This window comes from Stigmatopora nigra, chromosome 17, assembly GCF_051989575.1.
Source record: "Stigmatopora nigra isolate UIUO_SnigA chromosome 17, RoL_Snig_1.1, whole genome shotgun sequence".
NCBI lineage: Eukaryota > Metazoa > Chordata > Actinopteri > Syngnathiformes > Syngnathidae > Stigmatopora > Stigmatopora nigra.
In genome coordinates, this window is record NC_135524.1 from 1,350,160 (window position 1) to 1,364,797 (window position 14,638).

Below are 14,638 nucleotides of genomic sequence, written 5' to 3' on the forward strand. Positions count from 1 at the left end.
TTTAAATGGAATATCCGAATACTAAAAAATGGTTTCCACCAAGATGAAATATCTAACACAATATTTCCTTAATGTTTTTGTATAATAGAATCTATATATCAATGCTCTTCATTGAAATATTGTTGTCACATATTAATGCCTGACACAACGTTTTTTTTCATCCCAATTTTTTTTGTGCATCTTTTCAGCACCTCCGATTTCCGCAAAAACGACACCGGCGAGCCAACGGGCGACCTTCGCCGCCCCAAGTCCGAATGACCTATTAGCCAAATGTGTTTACTCAGTATTTAGTCACTATTACCCTCAGTCTGATCCCCAAGCTAAAAGGCTAATGGTTGAAACGTCCTACTCCCGCCCCCCAAAAAACTAGTCTGTCAAATAATTGGTCGCACATGAGGACGACTGGCACGCGTGTTTCCTCCGGCCTTCCCCAAAGACGTTATAGCATGGGCTTGCCACTCAAATATCCGCCATTGTTTTCCATCCATAATATTGGGCGGAGCCAAAAAATCCATATCTGAGGAAAACGCCATTTTTTTGTTATAATTTTTTTAAATATCCTGTCATTAAATCTACAGGAAATTGTCCCTCATCAAAAGAGCTTTAGAAATAATTTCTCAGCTGCAGGCATACTTTTTACTTTAATTATTTTCCTTTATGTAACATAACAAGGAGCTTCCTTTTACTTTACTTTTATTGCTGTGCTATTTAAAGTTTTTGACCATCTAAGTGATACATATATCGTATTTACATGACTATAAGGCGCACTTAACAGTCTTAAATTTTCTCCAAAATAGACAGAGCGCCTTATAATGCATTGTGCCTTATATATGGAAAAGAAATTAAAATATGTCATTCATTGACAGTGCGCCTTTTAATGTGGTGCACCTTATAGTCGTGAAAATACATTAATATGACTACTTTTTGACTTTTTTAACTTTGATATAGCAAAAAAAATAAAAAATCAAGTTAAAAAAATATATAAAACAATTTTTGTAATCCACTTGTAGTCAAAAACAACATAAATTGAAACATATATATTTTTAGTTTCTTTCTTTTCAAAATAAGATGAACCCTAACATAACAGGCAGGTTAATAGATTATGTTCTAAACTATTCCCCAAGTGACATTTGATCATCTTTTTTGATTCTGTGGAAGTACATGTCTATTACCATTTTTCATGTGGTCATGTAACACAAGCCCAAAATATCGCATTGCACGTGTGTGTGTGTGTGTGTGTGTATGAATTTGTGTCCCATCTAAATTACATGTACCTAAACTGTCTGTCTCTTTTTCTTTCTGTCTCTCTCTTTTCCTTCTTCATTTTGACAAATTTGTGTTTCCAGGAAGCCTCTGAGGTCACAAGGAGCATCTGTTGCTACTTAGGTGTGTACACACACACACACACACACACACACAGACACACACACACACACATATACTTTTATACACACAAGGATGCATAATACACACACACACACTAAAGAACTCAGTACCAATCAGACATGAAAGCATGTTTAAAGTTCCCAAAGTGACTTTAAAGAAGACTCCAGGTTAGAGTTTGTGGATTAATATGGGATTTTTTTTAGGGTGTGTGTGTGGTGGGGGGTGCATAGGTACTTTTGTAGGGGTGTGTGTAGCAAGTGTGTGTGTTAGTAATTTTAGCATGTATTGATTCTTAATGTGCAGTGGTGAAGAAATATATTTTTTATAAATGGATTAAAAGCCCTAAATATTCAGTTTTTTATAGATCTAAAACAATGTTAATTTTAGCTTGTTTATATATATATTTTTTTTTAGATTTTACAAAATGATTTTTGAACTAAAAACACAGAAAAAATGATTAAAAAATCCATTATGGCATTGACTTCCCATTATACAGCACTTTCCCAAGACTTTCTATACTCTATAGGGTTCAGGTCTGGTTAATCCACATGTTAAATCAGATCTGGTGCTCCCTGAACCAGTTTTTTATTATTTCAATCCTAACTTTGAGCAAACCATGTTGCTGACCTTTGACCCCACCAACTAACCAAAACCCTAGATCATGACTCCGCCCCCAGGTGCCCCAGTTCTCCCATCTCCCCTCATTTTGTCAAATATGGACTCAACAGACCACTTGACACTTCCTCCACAGTCCAACCTCGATATTCCTTCACCAACCAAACCCTTTTGAACCCATTTCAAGGCCCGGTGGTTCAATTCCCGCCTCCCCAAAGCCCACCCCTATCTCCGCCCTCCAAAATCCGAACAGGTGTCGCGTTGCATCACGCGGAAGTCACGTTAAAACGTCCGAAAACCGACTTCCCGGCCCTGGCGTTAACAGGACAGATGTGTTAGAGTAGTGCGGACCACCCTTACGCGGCTTCCCAGTTGGACAAAACTCAACCAGATGTTTAATGAAGGCCAGTACATGCGTGACCGTTACTGTGCCTAATCATTCTCACCTGCCTCTCGGACGCTAATGGATGCAAAATCCACGCTGAGGCCGTCCCAAATGGCCGCCTGTCCTCTGTTGGCACTTGGCTACGAGAAAGTGAGATCACGCAAAGCGCCACTTGTTGTTTCGATTTGTTTCATCGCTGAGGCGTTCCTGGCCGAGAGGAAGCCTGACCTCAGCATCATCCCAAATTTCTTGTTGTTTTTACTGTCATTGGCCGGAAAACGGAGTTGAACCCGCCTCAGCTCATTCGAGATTTAGCTCGAGGATAATTAAAGAATACTTGAAAGTATTACAGGACGATAAAATGACACTAGAAGGTAAAGCAGGGGTGGGCAAACTTTTTAAAAATTTGACAGATGGGCCGGGTCAGCACAAGATAGGATACACATAAAAAAGTGCATCCGTTAAGAGTACATATGACACAAACAGTAAAAAAAAGGACTCAAGTAATAACATATTCATCACTCATCATTAAAGTAAAATGTATAAAGTACTACAAAGTAAAGTCAGTAAAGGAATGTATTAAGAAATATTAAAATGTCATTTAAAAAAAAAGATAGAAGGGCTGTAAAACACCCAAAACAAGAGTGGAGACAGATACACTTTAAATCAATTCCAACAAACTCCTTCAAAACAAACATCCACATTTTAACCCAAAATCCAAAAATCCAACAACACACCATAATTTTTCCTTTCCAAAAAAACCCTAGCATTCAGGTTTGATCTATTTTGTCACCTTTGTGGTGGGCGTGTCCCCTTTCCCCCCAAGCCCCACCCACATTTTCTCCTTTTGTATGCCTACCCGTCTTTCCATTACAGCTGTTGTTTTGGATAACGTCAAATAGTTCCTGTCACGAGCAGCCATCGGTCTCCTTTACCACCCAGGGAGCTGCACGCTCCCTTGTTTCTTACAACCCCGACTCCCCCTCACCCCCGTCCCTCACCCCTCCTCCCTCCCCACACAAACGCCATGACAGGTGCGTGTCAAGGTGTTTCAGTGGCTGGAATTCACTCACCTCTCTTTCAACCACTCCTAACTTGTCTTCTTTTCATAAGCCGGCGAATAGAAAGGCAGAAGTCATGGTAGGGGGGCGGTAGGGGGGTTTTCTTGACAGCCGGTCAGACGGGCTGACAGCGAAAGGTGTTTTGACACCATGATGGCAAGTGTAATAGTGTTATTTCAGTCATCTGGAGGACGTTGGCTTTCGGAGGCGCAGCGGCGGCGTCGTCCTCAATAATTTGACGTGGGGCCGTCAGAGCGCCCCCTTGTTGTTTTTATGCCGACGGGGTAGCCCGGTAGAGGTGGAAAGGTGCCGGGCAAAGGCAATAAAAAGGCTGTCACGAGCCCGAGGAGGAAATGTGCTCACGTGTGTGGAGAAATGAGCCGTGATTTAAGATCAAGCCACACTAGTTGAAATGGGGAAATTGGGGCTTTTTCCCCTGGTGGTGCGTTGACAGGTTCATCCTTGGGTCAAGTTGAGTCGGGATTGTGGCCAGGTAGGAGAGAGACATAGGTTTTTTTAGATAGGTTTTACATGGGGGAGTTGTTGATGTTGGGGTACATTCGTGGCTGGGGGTGCTTGAGCGATTGTGGGGTTGGTTTAAATGCTTTGCTGGTGTGGAGTTGGGGGTTTTCTGCAATAATATTGCTTCTTTAAAAGTCAATATGTGTCAAAGCTGTGGCCCGGGGGGCCAAATCTGGTCCGCCGAGTGATTTTTTTGTGGCCCGGTAAATGAGGAGTGGCGACTTTGTGTTTTAGGATCAAATTAAAATGAAGAGTGTAGATTTATATTATATTTCTTGGTTTTCCGACTTTTAAATCAATAATTGTCATTTTTTATCCAATTTTTCTGTTTTTAGCTCAAAAATCAGTTTGTAAAATCTAAAAATATATCTAAAAAAAGCTAAAATAAACATTGTTTTAGATCTATAAAATATGGAATATTCAGGGCTTTTAATCCAGTTCTTTTAATCAATTCATAAAAAAAATATGCAAAAATAATGCTTCTGAATAGGATTTATAAAGTCAAATTTGATGATTCTATTTTTATATAGGGTGTTGGAAAAAATAGCTTTTTCAAAAATGAATATACCCAAAATATTTGTTGTTGCGTTTGGTGAGAAAAATAATTTCTTATCTGTGAAGGTCATGTGCTTGTCATGTGACTTGGTGTTGTTGGTCTTAATCAGTCTAATTACTTTTCATTTATTAAGTAGAGGTGGTGATTTGACAACAGCGTGCATGATTGTGTCTAATCATTTTCAAATGTGTTTACGAGACAATGCGCTGGTGTCTGTATATGAAATATACATTTCAAGATATCATATGCTGAGTGGTCACAACATTGGTTACTTGTGCCAATGTGAGGAGGAGGAGGAGGAGGAGGAGGAGGCCTCACTCTAAGCAAATAAATTACAACAAAAGGTCAGATGGGATTCAGTTCATGTTCACTGCCAAATGAAAAAGGGGACCACCTTGGAAGAATATCCACCCCCCCCCTACACAAAAAAATACAGGTTGATATGTCAAGGTCAGGAATTTATGATCAGCATAACTACTTTGATTGACACCCGAAAAAAAGGCTTTTGTTTTGGATGAATTTCATTGACCTAAATTTCTATTCATGGATTCCTTCTTTTTGATGGAGTTTTAGATGAGATTAGATTAGGTTAGATCAAGTTGGATTGAGATTAGGTTAGATTGAGATGAGGTTACATTGAGATTAGATTGAGATTATATTGAGATTAGATTGAGATTTGGATAGGATAATTGTATTAATCTTGTATTCTCTTTAGATTGGATTTAGATTTAGATTAGATTTAAATTAGATTTAGATTTGATTTAGATTAGATTTAGAGTGGATTTAGATTGGATTTAGACTGGATTTAGATTAGATTAAGATTGGATTTAGAATAGATTTAGATTAGATTTGGATTCGATTAGATTCCATTTATATTGGATTTAGATTGGATTTGGATTGGATTCAGATTGGATTTGGTTTGGATTTGGTTTGGATTTGGTTTGGATTTTAGTTTAGATTTTAGTTTAGATTTTATTTTAGATTTAGTTTAGATTTAGTTTAGATTTAGTTTAGATGAGTTTTGTAGACCTAGGCCAGATAGACCTAGACCAAATAAAATTGGCCTCGAATCATGCGTTATCTTAGCCCACGAGCACTTTGAAATACGAGCTATCAGTCCGGGCTCCCGGTGGCGCATCCTCTACCAGAGGCGTAAAACACCGCGCATACTCCCAGATCCGACGATTGGCGGGGCGCTCTTTATGAGACAATAGCCTTGAGTGACAATGGTCGCTGTCTAGTCCGGATGCCGACGAGCCCCCACTTCACCCACCCGCGGGGGGGGCGGGCTGGCGACGGCGGCCGCCTTGATTGAACATTCAAGCCATTATCGGCATTCATTGAGCTTTCTTCATCCAATTCTCCTTAGACAAAGCGCCGGCAGTCAATCACCTGCATAAAAACCCGCCTAAATATAGGCTTGGAGACGTGTTACACCACTCGGCGCGGCCACGGCTTGTAATTGAAACTTTTCCCCATTTGCCCGGCCCCCCCACACCACCCCCCCGCGTGCTTTGGCTGCCACGGCGAGATTGGCAGCCCTGAGTGGCCGGCAGATGAAGCGGCGGCGGCGGCGGGCGCACTAATGAATAGAACGCTGATTGCAGGATCCCCCAGATGCAAATTACCGTTCCTGCCACCCCTGACGACCGGCAATTACCGGGCCTCCGCAGCCACCGCCATCGCCGAGGAAGACGAGGAGGAGGAGGAAGAAGAAGAAGACGTCTCGTGCATATTCATCGTTCCACGGCCGTATCGATGGACCAGAATTGGTAAAATGTCAAAAATTGGCTATTTATTGGCTCACGTATTACTCATTTGAGACAAAACCGATACTGAAATGGAATATTTGTTTTTAAAGTTTTTTTTTTATGTTGACATTGAAAATTTAGTGTTCTTGTATAATGAGTTATGCCTACAAAAATATCACCCATTTTAGACTAAGATGACATCAAATAGGTTTTTAATTAAATTGATGAAACAGTTTTATTCATCAAAAAGCAGACTATTTTATATAAAAAATAATATTGTTCATTCTGTAAAACTCCATTTAAACTTTTCAACAACAATTTAACAAACCTAAAGACATTTTCATAGGCTCTAGCACCCCCCGCAACCCTAATGAAGATAAACCCAGTTCAGAAAATGAGACAAAATCAGGCATTTTCACCCTATAACATTTATAACTTCAAATAAAAATGAAATAATCATACCAAATAAAGTACACACAAATACACATTTGACACACCCCTATTAATGTATCATTTTAGGTTTAAAAATAGCATTAAATACTCCAATTTTGACCAAAAATTAAATACTATTCCAACCAAGAGCATTAATCCAAATTAATTAAATGCAATTTATACACTGTACAACATTCTCATTTTTTGTTGCTTTTTCATACAGGAAATGGTTCAACGCCAAGCTCTCGAGCAAGGCACTGCCAGAAGAGGACTTCCCCCGGCCCGTTTTAAAGGATAACACTGGGCTCTTGGCCAACTTTCCACTTAAATGAAAGGTACACACACACACACACAAAAAAAAACACAAAATACACAGACGTATGTGCGTCACTTTTTCCTTTCAACTTGCCATCCACTCAGAAACTGGGCTTATAGATTCATATCTAAAATATCACCAAGCTTTCTTGAATCATCATTGCACAAAAACATGTTTTATGTAGAAGAGTAGTACTCTAGTTGAAGGAGAATATGGGGGGGGGGGGGGTATTACAAAGTACAAAGTGGTTAACATATGTTGTCGTGTATTTGTTGTTTTTTTGTGACTCCTGATTTGAATCTTTTTGTCAGAAAATAGCTGTTAGGCCAAAATAGGCATTTGTCTAAAATCGTTCAAAAACATTTTGGGGGATTATGCTAATTTAAAGGATTTTGGGGGATCAAAATATATTTTGAGATTGACTTGAAATGTTTTAAAAATGTTTTTAAACATTGGTTGGCGGGCTGCATTAACGTCAACTTGATTTTAAGTGGGCCGGACTATTTTTGATTGAATATTTAGATTTTTTTTATAAATGGATTAAAATAATTGAATTAAAAATTCGGAATATTCAGTTTTTTATAGATCTTAAACAATATTTATTTTAGCTTTTTTTATATATATTTTTAAATTCCACCAAATAATTTTTGAACTAAAAACACAAAAAAATGATTAAAAAATGACAATTATTGATTTAAAAGGAGGAAAATCAGGAAATTTACAATACATCTAATATACTCTTCATTTGAATTTGATCCTAAAACAGAAAGTGGGCACTCATCATTGACTTTTATATATATTTTTAGATTTTGCAAAATGATTTTTGAAGTAAAAACTGGAAAAAAATGGGGCGCGGCGATCTGACCCGACGGTCAAAGTTGTCAAGTTGTCCTGGGTGTCAAGTGGCATGCGGCGGTTGGTTGGTGGGTCGGTAGATCACATGATGTCTTGTGACAGGAGTCGCTGGGAGTCAAGTGGGGTCAGCGGCAGTATCCTGGCGTCCCGCTCCTTTAATCACCCGTTTATTTGTTTAACAGGCAAAGTCTGCACGGGAGGGACGGCAGAAAAGCAGGAAGTGAAAGTTAAAGGATCATTCTGGATTTACCTCACGTTTAACCACACTTTCCTACAAAGTTAAAGATATTACAAGCCGTCACATATAAAAAGAAAACACCAAATTATTCTGCATTTTAATACAAAAAAAAATCGCCATTTTTTGCAGTTGCCACAAAATTTTAAATAATCAATATTATTTATAGTCATTGTTATTATTATGGGCGAATTTTTCATCAAAATTAAGGCAGATTTTTTTATTCCTGAAAAGTATTTTTCATATTTTTGCAAGATATTGTAATGTTATGCACAATGTTATATTGTTACATATTTATTCTTGCCAAGTATGCCAAATGTATGTTTATGTTTATACGTTAAATTGATATAATTACAGCATATATTTCAATCTGTTATTATATATTAACGCAGTTTGGTGTATAATGACCGAATACATTTGTAGTATATTAAAATACATAATTTAAAGGTATTAGCAAGGATTTTCCAAATAGCTTGTTGCTGCCCTCTTATGGTTGTGATGATGTTTTATTAAATATTCACACGTATATATTTATATATGTATATACATGTGTGTATATATGTACATACATGTATATACATGTGTATATGTATATATATGTGTATAAAATGTATATATAGTTTGCCACACGACATAAAACCCTATGGAGCGACTTGTTGAATTATTTAAAGGAAAGATGTTCAAGTTACAAAAATGCGAGACAAAGAAATTCGATAAGAGTGAGCCAGTCCGTCAGTGTGCCAAATTTTCAGCAAAAATGGCGTCTTAAAATGTGAAAAATAACCACAAAAAAATACATGTCTTTTCAAAATGTCAAATAAATATAACGGTTCACTCCTTTTTAACCTAATCTTCTTGGTGTTTTTAGGTTGACAGGCCCCGCCCCCTTCCGGTACACCTGAATAAAAGCTCACCTGGCAGCTTCAGGAGCACCAGACCCTCTCTTGCACCCCTGCAGACCTGTCATCGTATCGTTTGATCATCCTGGTAAGTTTGAAATATTATTCTCATAATTCTGCACTTTTAAAGAAAAAAATGCATTTTCTAATATCGAATTAGTCTTAAATCGTATTTACATCTTTATATCACTTCTTAAAGTGACAAATGCAAAGAAAAATGCAATTTTTAATATCAAATTAGTCTTCAATTTGCCTATTTGTCACCTTTACATCTTTATATCACTTCTTAAAGAAACAAATGCAAAAAAAAAATCCCCAAATCGTTAAAAATCCGAATAGAAAAGTTACATTTTTCAACTCACAAAGCGTCCCCTTGTGTCAGTTATGGAATGCGATATCAATCATATTTTGGCCATCATTTTCCCACGTGAACAAGGGGACAGTCTGTCCCCCCCCCCCCCCACCTCCCACCCCCGAATGGCTGGCTCCCATCTTGGGTTGCCAGGATCAGGTGACAGATACAGAAAGAGGTTCCCTTGACAGTTAATCCGCCCGGCAACTAGGTTGAGAAAGTGACCGGAGGACAGCCGCTTGGTTGGTCGGTGGGTCGGTCAGCGCCTGCGGATAAGCCCCGCCTCTGTCCAGTCTGGCCAGGCACAAAGAGCGACTGTTTAAACTTCATACATCACTTATCCAAAGTACAAGGTACGATAGTAAGTTGAAACCAGGAAAAGATGGTGTCAAATGAGACTGTAACAAAGGGAAAGACAATTAGAACTGTGTCCCTTTAAAAAATTAAAGGAGCAGTCGATAAAAAAGTAGAAATAAGAACATTTAGGCTGAATAAGCTTATAAAAAATGGTTAAAGATAATTAGAACTGAGTTCTTTTAATAGAAAAAATATAAGAAAGAGTAAACGAGTATTACTAACGGTAAAAAAACGTTTATCCAATCCGAACAAAGTTAATCGTACCGTGGAGTGTTTGTCACTAATGTTTTCATGCTATCCTTCTAGCAGAGTCCTGTTCCTGGATCATGTCCTCCAGCATGTCACTCCGTGGTTACTCCATCGGCCGCCAGCAGTCTTTCTCCACTCGTTCTCTGATGGACGGCGGGCGCTCCCGCAACTCGGCGGTCTCCTTCTCGCCAGTCGCCGCCGCCTTGACCCGTTCGGCGTCTGTCAGCCACGACTTGAACGGCTCGCTCAACGGATTTCACGGCGGCGGCGCCAACGAAAAGGAGGCCATGCAGAGTCTCAACAACCGCTTGGCCAAGTACCTGGACAAGGTAGAGTTCCGTGGCCGCCGTTGGGCCAAAGCCAAGGGGCGGGTGGGATGCCCAAAACGTTTGACCCTACCCAAACCCTACCCAAACCCTAACCCAAACCCATAACCCTAATTCCAACCACTAACCTTACAAATTGTCCATCAACAAAATGTATGGCGACAAAATGTCCGGTCGACGAACTGTCCGTCTACGAAAAGTCCAGTCACGGTTTGATCAAACCGGTTTGTTCCTCAAACCCGCAGGTCCACTCGCTGGAACGCGCCAACGCCGACCTGGAGATGAAAATCAAGCAGGTGATGATAGAGCGCATTCCCAAAGGTCACGACCTGGACTCCATGATGGCCCAAGCGCACGCCATTGAGCAGGAGGTACCTCAAACTACGTTCTCTATAGCCTCGTTTTAACTGTGACGTAAGTTGTTTGAAAACCTCCATCTTTTTCGTTTTATCGTTCTTTACAGGTCAGGAAGAAAACGTTGGAAAATGCTCGTCTCATGTTGGAAATCGACAACGCCAGACTGGCGGCCGATGACTTCCGGATCAAGTGAGTGGTCGAGCAAAAAAGGAGTTCCTCCAAACAACTGGTAGGTTTGCGTCGTTGGCTGGGAAGTCGACGCCCCCTTTTGTGTCACCAAGATGGGAGACGGAGCTGGTGATGTGTCAGTCGGTGGAACGAGATTGTGTGGCCCTGAAGAAGGCCAAGAGCGACCACGAGCAGATTATCGCCTCTCTCAGGGGTGACGTGGACAGTTTGAAGGAGGAACTTTACTTCCTGAGGAAGAACCACGAAGAGGTACTTTACAGTGTCAATTATTGATAGACGACATCTAAATAATGTACCAATTCTTCTTTGGAAGGAACTGGAGCAGGTCAAGTCTCGCATAGCTCGCGACGAGGTCAACGTGGAGGTGGACTCGGCCCAGGGACCCGAACTGGGAGCCACCCTGTCCGATCTACGAATCCAGTACGAAGGGATCGTGAAGAAAAATAAAGAACACGCTGAACAGTGGTACCGCAAGAAGGTACGTCGCCGTGGCTGGTCCTCGTTGTGGTGTTCTTCCAAAAAGCGGGTTAATTTGAATCTCGTTTCTCAGCTGGAGGCGGTGCAGAACGACGTGAAGGAGAGTAACGAGGCCCTGAGATGCGCTCGGGGGGAGTTGGTCGAGAGGCAGCGATTTCTTCAAACCCTGGAAGTGGAGCTGGAGAGTTTGCAGAAGCAGGTGATTGACAACACTCAGAAACCATGACAAAAAATTGAGGCTAGTAGATACTTGGAAGAAGGTTTTCCCTCTTACTTTAGTCGTGACCGGACGTTTGGTCAAATGTACTTAGATATTAAACAGTACTTAGATATTAAACTCTCTTAGATATTAAACTCTCTCTTAGATATTAAACTCTCTTAGATATTAAACTCTCTCTCAGATATTAAACTCTCTTAGATCTTAAACTCTCTTAGATATTAAACTCTCTTGGATATTAAAATCTCTCTCATGAATATAATTTTCTGATTTCAACAGTAAACTCTCTGTCATGTTGTCAAACGTCCGGGCGACCAAACGTCCAGGCGACCAAACGTCCGGGCGACCAAAACGTCCGGGCCACCAAACGTCCGGGCCACCAAACGTCCGGGCGACCAAACGTCCGGGGGGCCATAACGGGCTTTCAGACTGGTGTTTTTTTTTCTTTACTCCCAAGGTTGCGGCCCTGGAGGGCAACCTGACCGAAGCAAGTCACAAGTACGGCACGGAAATGGAGAGCCTGCAGGTCACCCTTAACCAGTTAGAAGAGGAACTCTCGCAGCTGCGCTTGGACATGCAGCGCACCAAGGCCGACTATGAGCAGCTCCTGCGCATCAAGCAGAATCTGGAGATGGAAATTGCTACCTACAGGCGACTGCTGGAAGGCGAGGAAAGGTTAGAAGTGTGTTGTTAAAGGTATTAGAAAATGGAAAGTGACTGCACAAATCTCATAAGAAATTGGCTCCAAATTTCGTCTATTTTTTTATCTATAATCCTGAAAAGTGCGCTCAATTTTTTTCAGCAATTCTGGTTGTGACATCACAACCAGAATTGCTGATCATGTCTGCCTTGAACATACTTGAATGTTACTTTGTTTCATTTACTTTTTATTCTGAAAAACTATTTTATTGTCTTTCAGCATGAAAGAAGTTCCACCACCACCAAAAAGTCAGTACTTTTGCGTATAAGAAATTATTCTTGAGCCAATATCTGATTTGGATATGTTTTTGTTATCATTTTTTTGCAGAAGAACCCGAAGTTCGCACTAGGAAAATCGTGAAGGTGGTGACCCAGACCATGGTCAACGGCAAGGTGGTGGACGAATCCAGCGAGGTGGAACAAATTGAGGAAACCACTAAAAAATAGTAGTTGCAAGTTATTAAGAAGACCCAAAAAACTATCAAAAATCAGGCATTATTTCTAATTACCGTAGACTTTATTTAGCTAAGTTTTCCTTTTGTGTAAGCTAATTAAATATAGTTTTGCATACTTAACTAGTGCTGGATCTAGGACATATTTATCTCTTTGAGTAGAAATGTTTAAAAATACACTTAACCACAGTATTTGTATTAGTACATGAATGAAATATTAAAATAGCATCAGTCTTGGGTTTTGGTACATTTCTCATCTTTTTTTGCAGTTTTTTTCTTCATTTTTTTTTTGGTCAACACAATTTGGGGAAACTAACGTCAGAGATTAGATCGAATATTAATTAATTTTAATTATTAATTTCCAAAACTTTGATTAAAAAAGGATAGAAATAATCCTCAAGGAAACATTTGGACTAAATTCACCCACTTGATCCCATTGGAGCTAAGCTAGTTTAAGTATTAAAAATCTAGGACTTGTGCCGGTTACAGTGTCTCGCCAAGAAATCATTCACAATAACGTCTTTTATACATATTTTATTTCCCATGGCATAACAACACTGCTAGGCTCTTTCACACGGGGTCTCGTGAGGGGTCAACTTTGGATTCATGGTGTAAGATGCTGGACTTTTACACACAATACAGTAAAAAATATTAAAACTTTTACGCAAAGCAATAAAAATCAGACCTGGGATTCGAACCCGAGTCTTCCACATGGTAGTCAGGTGAGCAAACCTCTGCACCATGCAGTATCCACACTTTACTTAGTGATTATTTGAAGTTTTTGACAATACACGTTTTTTTCTATTTAAGAGAAAAAAATTCAAACTGGGGATTTGAACCCGAGTCTCTTGAATGGTAGTTCAATGAACAAACCACTGCACCATGAAGTCACTACACTTTGCTCGGCGATTATTTGTAAGTTTTGACTACACACGGTTGTTTCTATTTAAGGAGGAAAAAATCCGACTATGGATTCGAACCCGAGTTTCCCACATGTGAGTCAGGTGAACAAACTTCTGCACCATTAAGTAAGTACGCTTTGCTTTAGATTATTTGTCAGTCTTGACTACACACAATTGTTTCTATTTAAGGGTGAAAAAAATCCAACATGGGATTCGAACCCAAGCCTCCCACATGTGAGCCAGGTGAACAAACCCCTGCACCATGAAGTAACTACACTTTGTGTAATGTTTATTTGTAACTCTTGACTACACACGGTTGTTTCTATTTAAGGGTAAAAAATGTAACCTGGGATTCGAACCCAAGCCTCCCACGCCTCAGTCAGGTGAACAAACCACTACACCATAAATTGGCCATACTTTACTTGGTGATTATTGGAAGGTATTGACTACACACAGTTGTTTCTATTTAAGGGTAAAAACTTTGAGCCTGGGATTCGAACCCGAGCCTCCAACATGTGAGTCAGGTGAACAAGCCTCCAAACCATGAAAGGACCACACTTTACTTAATGATTAATGGAAAGTCTTGACTTCACATGGTTGTTTCTATTTAAGGGTAAAAATTTCAACCCGGGATTTGAACCCAAGCCTCCCACATGTGAGTCAGGTGAACTAACCGCCAAGCCATTTAAGGGCTACACTGTACTTAGTGATTATTGGAAAGTCTTGACTACACACGGTTGTCTCTATTTAAAGGAAAAAATGATTCCCAACTGGGATTTGAACCCTAGCCTCCTACATTGCAGGCAGGTAAGCAAACCACTACACCATGAAGTCAACACACAAATTACTTTGTCATTATTGTAAAGTCTTGACTACACATATATAGAAATAACTTAGTCGTCTCTATTTGGAAGAAAACATGTCTTAGTCTCTTTTTGGATAGAAAATGGTTTATCAGGCTTTCATTTCAAACAATTATTTTGAAGAAAAAAGGAAGTCAAGGGCGTTCCTTGTATTGACGTCACTTTTGTGAGCCGGAAGTGAAACG

The 14,638-nt window shown here is 39.8% G+C and overlaps 1 protein-coding gene across 3 annotated transcripts; it reads left to right on the forward strand.

The window, feature by feature from the left end:
• Positions 1–6,065: 6,065 nt before the first annotated feature.
• Positions 6,066–12,867, forward strand: LOC144210654 (keratin, type I cytoskeletal 18). 3 transcript variants are annotated; one of them, XM_077737420.1, is made up of 12 exons: positions 6,066–6,297; positions 6,932–7,043; positions 8,983–9,101; positions 10,029–10,300; positions 10,543–10,668; positions 10,761–10,843; positions 10,936–11,092; positions 11,157–11,321; positions 11,394–11,519; positions 11,995–12,212; positions 12,457–12,485; positions 12,565–12,867. In XM_077737420.1, exons 4-12 carry the CDS (start codon positions 10,049–10,051, stop codon positions 12,681–12,683), a joined length of 1,275 nt encoding a protein of 424 aa, XP_077593546.1. In that variant the 5' UTR covers positions 6,066–6,297; positions 6,932–7,043; positions 8,983–9,101; positions 10,029–10,048; the 3' UTR covers positions 12,684–12,867. The 3 variants fall into 3 exon arrangements, with proteins under 3 accessions (XP_077593546.1, XP_077593544.1, XP_077593545.1); XM_077737418.1 differs by having other exon boundaries at positions 11,157–11,519; XM_077737419.1 differs by having other exon boundaries at positions 10,032–10,300; positions 11,157–11,519.
• Positions 12,868–14,638: the final 1,771 nt, after the last annotated feature.

Bases quoted from the DNA above. Each gene is read 5' to 3' on its own strand.
- LOC144210654 (XM_077737418.1), top strand. From the start codon at position 10,049: ATGTCCTCCAGCATGTCACTCCGTGGTTACTCCATCGGCCGCCAGCAG. The intron at 11,093-11,156 runs GTACTTTACAGT...CTTCTTTGGAAG, and splicing joins TGAGGAAGAACCACGAAGAG to GAACTGGAGCAGGTCAAGTC. The intron at 12,213-12,456 runs GTTAGAAGTGTG...ATTGTCTTTCAG, and splicing joins CTGCTGGAAGGCGAGGAAAG to CATGAAAGAAGTTCCACCAC.